Genomic DNA, 8120 nt, shown 5'->3' with positions numbered 1-8120 from the left:
CTCTTTCCATTGTCTGACTACATTTACTAGCTGGAGTTCAGGGATGCCCTCCTGCTGCCTGGCTGTATCTGGGGTCCAAACTAAGCTACCTTCATCCACAAACGTGGGGATGTGCAGCATATGGGGTAGCACCAGATATAGGAGATGTGGTCACTTCATACTGTCTGTCCAGCTGTTGGCTCTTGCAGGACATCATATCCCTGAGATTGCAAACTTCTCAGCTGGGATGCCAAGCTGGTTGTCAGCCAGCCAGGGTGGGTGTCAGGACATGCAGTGCCATCCCTCCCTCATGTCCTCCCCATGCTTCTGTTGTTCCAGTGACGCTCGCAACATGGCTCGAGATGTGCAAAACACGTTCTACGAGATCGTGGCTGAGTATGGGAACATGAGCCAGCCTCAAGCCGTGGACTATGTAAAGAAGCTGATGACCAAGGGCCGGTACTCCATGGACGTCTGGAGCTAGGGCTGGGCTGACTAGGTGAGGGAGGGGAAGGATTCCCAGGTGACTGCCAGACAGGATGCAAAGGGCACCTGCCCCAGCCATTGCAAGAGCATGTGAACAGAACTAAACTAAAGAATAACTAACTACTCCCCAATAATTGTCCCTTTCTAATTCTCTGCCTTCTCTGCACTAGACTGTTTACAGTAGACCCCTGGAAGGGGTGGGGTGGGGTGGTTGTAGCTGCTGGAACTCCTTTGGGTTTTTTTTTAGGGAGACACCTCTAATAGGGATGGATAGGCTTGTCTAGAGACTCAGAAGGAGCTCTTAACTGTTTCAGTCCCTGTTTTGGTGTTTAGAGCATGTGGTGCATGGCAAGGCGAGCTTGTCAGAGGAGGGCAGATGCACCTGTCCCAGGGCATCATGTCCAGAGTTGTGAACCTCTTGCTAGGGCATTCGCCCTCATCCTCTGCCAGAGTTGTTTTTTTCCTGCTCTGGTAGGAAGTGACCTGGCTGAGGGGTCCCTTTCTGCACCTGTCCGCCTCACTTCTAATGACCAAGCCCTCTGCCTTCAGGCCCAGACAGCCCTCTCCCTGTGAGCAGCCTTTATGTTGAACCATTTCCTTTGTGCTAGTCTGGAGCAAGTGGACATGTGCTCCCTGGCTTTGATATAGCCCCATTTTCTGCCTCATGGGCAGATCAGACCCAGACCCTGGAGGTTCTGAGGTTTTTAACAGACCCAGTAGCAATATTTGGCAATAAGTAGGGCATAGATCAAAAGCTCAAATTCCCTTTTGGTGTCTACATTTAGCCAGTATGGAGCCTAGCTGGGTGCTCCGCTGTACAGCTCACTTGAGCCCCTTCAGTACAAACCTCCACTGCTAGAGGCTTAGAGGATAGGCAGACTCGTGTCTCAGTCAGCCCTGCCAAACCGTGGGTGTTTCTAGGGCAGTGAGGCTGGATATTCTGTGCTCAGTCTGCCCCAGGGCCCTGCACTACGTGTCATGCGCAAAGCACTGCTCTTATCTTGCTGTTCAGTAGCTTAACAAACAGGGTCGTGGTGCTGCCACTGTCACTGTGACTGGGCAGTCTGCTTGGGCTCTGCTTGCGGCTGCCTTGACAGAGTGCTGGCACCAGCCTGCCAAAGCTGAGTCAGCACCCTCTGAAATTCGACTGTGGCCTTAACCCAAGCCAGGAGCTAGCTGGCTGTAAGTCCTTGTGCTTGCAGGGTCTTACCCTGGCCTGTGCAGGCGTGGTAGTAGCTGAGCAAGCTTGGCAAGGATGAAACAGTTCTTGTGTAAGCTGACCACGCTCCCTGGTCACACTGATTGTGCAGACAGTTGTAAGTGGCCCATTGCTGTCACTTGCTCTCTGCACCTCTGATTCTGGGGATGAATTTTGCTCTTGGCTCCCAGCTAACACCCTGAGGCTCAGGCCCTACTTATGCTGTCCGAGGTGTGAGGCTGTCAATAATGTTTTCTCTCTGTGCTGGTATAGGTAGGACAAAACTCTCAGAGGGCATTTCCCCTTCCCCCATTTGAAAACCACTGGTTCTAGGTGTCTTAACAGTAAAATTGGCTACTGTGGTGCTGTAGAGCCAGGACTTGCTCACTCCCATTGGCCAAGTGTCTTGTAGACACACCAGAGGTAGCCTCAGTACCAGCAGCAGGGCTGCGTGCACCAACTCGCCTTGCCCAGGAGCGGGGCAGAGGAGCCTGCACTGGGTTGCTGAGGCTAAACTGGTTATTGCATCTGAGCTAACTCAGGTATGCCTGCCCTCCAGTGCCAGTGTGGTTATACGCCCTCAGTGAATTCAGACAGCATGCGCCCCCCCCCTCCACTCGCGGACAGTCCCTGGAGGATGGGGGGGAGGGAGTGCTGGCAGCAGCTGGTTGAGGTCACCGCCCCCAAGGACAGAGCACAACCAGCTCTTGGGCCTTGAGGCTCCTCTGCCCACTGCGCGCAGGTCAGGGACGCTGCTGCTGCTCCACCTCTGCCCATTAAAACTTGTTGCCATGGTTACATTGTGGCAGGAGGGAAAATGGCAGAAGCCCCCTGAGGAGCAGGTGCTTCATTCTCAGCAGCTGCCTGGAAGAGCCACGCTCCTCCAGTGCAGTTGTGAGCTACCACCCCACGCGCCCGGTTTGCAATGTGTGGTCACAGGGGGTGGTTTTTTTGTATGTCCGTGTCCGTATGAGACTTCATTCTGCACCAAGCTGTATTAGAGGCTGTCCCATGAATGTAAATAATTTTAAAAGTACTTTTGCCCTCAGAATAAAACAGTTTATTTTGCCTCCTCACACCAGCTTCCTTTGCTTCATTTCAGTGAGGGGAAAAAACAAACAAGAAAGGGAAAGGGGCAAGAGCTTTGACAGGCTGCCGGTCAGCAACGTTTGCCTCCCTGGGATGGGGAGATAGATGCCCTCGTCCTTTACGACTCCGAGGGGAAAACAGGTATAGAGCACGGCTTCCTCACAACGATGGATTTTAAATTGACCTGTAAGAGGTATTGACTAGGAACCAGGCTGAAGTCCCTGCTCTGCACCAACTTTCCTGTGACCCAACTTCCCCCCCTGTAAAATGGAGAAATCAGCAGCGGACAGAGTATAGCAGCAATGTGGTTCCCACAGGAGCCAATGTGGGCTCGCCCTAGGGGCACTGAACTAACCTTTCAGGCTCCTGTTGCTTGTGCTAGGGGCAGTCAGAATTATGGGAGCATTGAAAACAGCTTTTGTCTAAAGAGTTTTAAAGTCATAATCTCCAAAACCCACCCTTGGGGATGAGTTTCTCCCTCAGTAGCTGTCAGTCGTATTACTGACTCATTTTTTAAACGCTAAAAAAAAAGGCAAAGAACTCCAAAACAAAACTGCTTTTCAAGCAATACTGGAGCACGCCACTGTGAATAAAACCCCACTAAGCTGCAGGCCTGTCTGAAATGTGGCCTCAGACCATTTTTAAGACTGCTATCATTTTGGGAGTCTTGCCTCCTTTGCTGACCCCAGGCCTCTCCTTCACTGGAGCACCCACCAAACTTTTGGTGGATAGCTGATGGGGGGGAAAACAGACTGTTTAATGGTTGAAAGGTGTCAGGGAAACTCACGGCATTAAGAGCTTTGGGTGAATGCACAGCTGGAGTCAACGGGTAGAAGAAATCCATGTTCATGGAGAAGAATATTGACAGGGCGAGTGGATTCAATATCTTCAAAACAATGACAAAATGTGGTGAAGTAGCCAGAAACTTTTACTTCTGTTTGAGGATACTAGAGGAAAAGGAATGAAAACTATTTCCCTTTCCAAGTACAGCACTCGTGCCAGCTGCAAGGGTACAGCAAGCAAGAATTCATTGCCTCTTTCAGACTACTCTTCAACCACACCAGAGCCTGGCATCTGGAGAGGGAATGCATCGGAGTACAACAGAGCTCTGAGGAACTTGCACCATCACTAAAAACTGCTCCCCCTGATCCTGCTTGCTTCCTTCTTCAAGCCAGGGCTGCACAGACTATTGGAAGAGGGGAAGTCTTTGTCCCTTAGAGAGGAGAGGACAAACTACTTGCAGCTGGCTCACAAGCCTCAGATGCTGTAGTTCTACTTCCCCAGCTATAGAACAGCATAACTCTAAGCACCTTGCTAGAGGGGGAGCAGTGTAGTCACCTCCTTTTCTCCCCCCATCACCCTTCTACAGTAGCACAGGAATTTGTTGTGGCGCAAATGCAGCGTCTGGCCCCAGGCACTAGAAACTTATGAGGTCAGTAAGCTTAGAAGGACTCTTCCTTTCCTTAAAAGCATCCCCTGCCCTGCTTTCATGCTGCCAGGCTTAGCCAGTGCTGAACTGTATGTTGAGGTTAAATTAAAGGGTGACTCAAAAGAGAGTTGTCATTTGAAGGCATCTTCCCCTTCCTTTATTTTGGATAACTTCCTATAAAAAGGAGACATGTTTCTAATACAGGTATTGACAAATACACTCCAGGACACATCTTCACAAAAATCTAAAAGGACTTCATTTCAATAGGATGCGGATGAGAGGACAGTGGCTCCAATGTAGGTTTGGGAGTCCAGCCCCAAGGGACTGGAGCTTTGTCCATCCTCTGCCATGACTAATATGGCAGCCAAGCTCATAACAAAATCCAGCTATTATCTAGAACCATCTACACAACACAAACACGCACACATTTTATCCCTTTATGGTTTTGGCATCAACTCCTTCCTCTCTGCTCCTGTTGCCCTCTGGACTTATGGGATGGCAGGGAATGCACCACTTCCTGTATCATCCTGGGATCCAGAACTCTTAAGGCTTCTTGATGCTGCCAGAATGGTTTAGCAGTGGCCTTTCTTCTACAGAGGATGAAGGCCAGCTGACACCACTGGAGGAAAAGCTTTAATGCTCCCCTAGCAATGGTCTCCCACTGCCAAACTGAGATGTTGCCAAAAATGCACCTATGCTCTGTGGGCTCCTGCTCCATCCACAAAGCAGCTCTAGCTTCCTCCATCACTCGATCTCCCATGGACGGAAGAATGTCTCAACTGGGGAGCTCAGCAGCAGATTGACAGGGACCCTGGTTCCATGCAAGCTGCCTCATGCCAAGGAAAGGAGAAAGTTACTCAAGGCAGAGCTGGGGTGTTTTCTTAAGGTGTCTCTGTAGGCTTTTCTACTAGGGTAGACACCATGGAGTTGGAATGGGATACTACAGGCAGGTTCAAGGCTGGAGGTGGCCCCCCAGATGAGCTCAACAGCTCTTTAAAGTGTTCAGGGCAGAAGCCAGGAGTGAGAATACTGCACTGTAAGAGATGGCCAAAAAGAGGCATCCCCCAACTTCTGCTGAGGAGTTCAGTTCTGTGGCTACTTGAAAAGAGGCAAAGGCTGGAGTTATCTGGGTAACTATGGGAAGGAGCTTGGTTTGAGCACCCTGCAGAGTGGTCATATCAACATCTCAGCCAGCAGAGGTGAGCCTGATGGGCTGGATTAAGGGCCCTCCATTCCACACTGCATTTCTGAAGCAGCAGAGGATGGAGATGCACTAACTGTCAACAGGGGGAAATGTGGGACAATGAACAAGGTGTCTGATCCTCCAGCTCCCAGTTTAGTGTCTCAGCAAGCAATGCTGGCTCTGGACAAGGGAGCCACATCTTTGACTGGAAGGGGAGTGAGCGCTGCACCACAGTTCAGTCCATTAAAACTTCAGCGGTTTGGTTTTCATAACTCTACATTCATCTGAGGTTTGGTTCAGAGGCCCAGCTGCTCAACACTGAGCTGCAAGCCTCTGAGGAGTGGGGCAAGAGGTGAGTCTGGATGGCAACAACTAGAATGTGGCAAGGAGGCAGCAGAATGGTGAGAGTGTGGCTCGGTGTCTGAATCTCCTACTTCCTCTTAGGCTCTTTATTCTGATTCTGGAATTTCTGGTGGACAACTCTCAGGGTGGTGGAGAAATTCCCTAGGAAGAGGATCAGGAAAGGGAGCCCACACATGAGAACCTGCAGGATCAAAGGGCAAAATTAGGCAGGAATAGATTAGAAGAATTAGTCCAATAAGAGCAAGTGGCAATGTCCTTCCAAGCTAAAAAGGCTCAAGTGAAAGCCCATCAAGTCAGAGAAGCTGCCACAGTGGCACATCCCACAGCTGTTCCAGAGACCAAAGGCTCCATTCAGCTGCTATGTCTGCCTTTGAGACCCCAGACCTGTCTCCCAGTACATCTAGGCTTTTTTGTCAACACCCCTGAAAGTGAAAGGATGAAGCAAAGCTACCTGGGGCTAACCGTGAGATGGAGCAATTAGACCAGCAGGCAAGAGCCACAGCTGAGAAGTCACAGCATCACCTGGGCCTTAGGACCAGCAAAGCTGCTGCACCCACCACAAGCTCACTACTGTTTATGCCCTGCCTGGTAATCTTATGCAACCGGGCATTTGAAAGAAGGTGAAGCAGGTGAGGTCTCCAAGGCATCAGATGTTCCAAAGAATGAAGTTGGAAACCCACCCCACTTCCCACCCCTTCCATTCCCTTAGCTCACCTGCCATTCCTTGCATTCTGGGTATCTGGCCAGGCGGAAGAGGGTGATTGCATTGTAAAGCTGCCAAAACTGCAGGAGACACAGCAGGGTCATTAACAGGCATTTCTGCTTTTGTGAAGATGAGGGTACAGCCAACCCAGCACTGACATGTAACAGCCCAGCTTCATCAGGCCCAAATCCTGTTACATAAACACCTGTCCAGCTCAGTCAGCTATGGATGCCAACCTTACAGGGCAAGGAGAAGGTTACAGTTGGGATTTTCAGAGGCCCTAATCAGAAAGAAACCCCTGTCATGGAATTTGGGATTAAAAAAAAAAATAATAATAATCCTCTTCTTGGGCCAACTGGTCTCAGGAACTTGGCATGAACCTGATTATTTGCATTTCTCCCATCAGTCACAAAGGAATTTTACTAGGAAGAATACAGATGAGATTTTAGGTTTCTAGAAGCACCTCTAGCTAAGTTCCATTTTCAGAGGTGATTTAGGGACCCATGTCAATGAGGCTTCTGAAAGGCAACATGACCTTGGACCCAAAGTCCTACTGTCAAAGCTGAAGCAGGAGCGAGTGTTAGTTTTGCCCCTTGTTAAAAAACAAAAAGCCATGCTGCTGTGGTGCTCTGTCATGAATCAACCACTTCCCCATCTCCTGTTTCCAGCTAAGCACATGAGTGGGCTAAAAGGAAACATGAGTTGTATTCCCAGCTGAGCTCTGTCTTTGCTAATAGGGAGACACCCTGCCATATGGAGTGGGGCACACATACTCACATGCCCAAAGAAAAGGAATGGAAGCAAGAAAGTGAGACCCCTCCACATCCAGGACTGGAAGCCCTCTGCAGGGAAAGGACAATGAACAGGGCTTACATGGCATCCTTGCAATTCAATGGAACATAGGGGCTGAGTTCCTTACAGCTTTACTACTACTATTTGGAACTTGAACACAGTGCAACATAGACTATTCCTGTGAAATGAACCAACCCATGCTCCTTTCCATGCACTACAACGCCTCCCCCAGAGGGCTGCCGGTGGCTTCCTGTCCATGCATCACCACAACCATTCCCAGCAGTGAGCCACCTAGAGCTGATTCCAGGACAGGGATTACCCAACCCTGTTTCTGCAAGGCCCAAGTTATTGCTCTGAGACTGAGGAAAGAACAGACCTTCCCCATTACCACAAAGATCAGGATCAGGTGAGAGGAACTGAAGTCAAAAGGCTACCTGCTTTGAACATCATGCTCTTCAAAGGCACCTGGGCTGCTTTGAGCCAGTCTGATATTAGACTGCAGCTTCCTGCCATTAGGGGTCAGTTTGATTTGGCTACAACAGTTTGTGGAGAGGGGAAAGGGGGACGGACTAGAAACTCAACTTACCCACAGTGAGATCCATGTTATGTCTCTCCCCGAGTGCTCGGAGCCGATACAGGCAGCCACTCTGATAGTAGTACTGAAGGAACTGCACAAAGCCTGCAAGGTAGGAAGAACTCAGCATGAGAACAACAGTAGGAGGATAAGAGCCAGATGGGGCTAAGCCCTCTGCTGCTTTCTCAGTCAATACAAGCTCAGAACTGGGACCAGAAGTCAAGTCTCTCAGATAAGCAAAGAGCTAGTCTCTTATCCAGAAGGCCTGATGGGAAGGGGAAGGTTTGATGTGGAGGAGGTGCAAAGCAAGACAACAGACATCAT

At 50.0% G+C, this 8120-nt stretch overlaps 2 protein-coding genes across 5 annotated transcripts in view; one reads left to right on the top strand and one right to left on the bottom strand.

Moving 5' to 3' along the window:
* LOC102381176 (NADPH--cytochrome P450 reductase) overlaps positions 1-2739 on the top strand; it is a 65637-nt gene extending 62898 nt beyond the window's left edge. For both annotated transcript variants that reach the window (XM_006033236.3, XM_025214983.1), the window contains exon 16: positions 319-2739. In XM_006033236.3, the coding sequence (XP_006033298.1) occupies positions 319-463 (145 nt within the window). In that variant the 3' untranslated portion in view covers positions 464-2739. The remainder of the gene's footprint in view (positions 1-318) is intronic.
* Positions 2740-4305: 1566 nt separating this feature from the next.
* TMEM120A (transmembrane protein 120A) overlaps positions 4306-8120 on the bottom strand; it is a 15033-nt gene continuing 11218 nt past the window's right edge. Inside the window, exons 9-12 of one of the 3 annotated variants that reach the window (XM_014524479.2) lie at positions 7809-7901; positions 7208-7272; positions 6442-6510; positions 4306-5908 (exon numbers count right to left, since the gene is read on the bottom strand). In XM_014524479.2, the coding sequence (XP_014379965.1) occupies positions 5795-5908; positions 6442-6510; positions 7208-7272; positions 7809-7901 (341 nt within the window). In that variant the 3' untranslated portion in view covers positions 4306-5794. The other 2 variants (XM_025214984.1, XM_025214985.1) reach the window with 2 other exon arrangements.

Source organism: Alligator sinensis, unplaced genomic scaffold, assembly GCF_000455745.1.
Source record: "Alligator sinensis unplaced genomic scaffold, ASM45574v1 scaffold1420_1, whole genome shotgun sequence".
Classification (NCBI taxonomy): Eukaryota; Metazoa; Chordata; order Crocodylia; family Alligatoridae; genus Alligator; species Alligator sinensis.
This window is presented reverse-complemented; position numbering and strand designations above follow the sequence as displayed.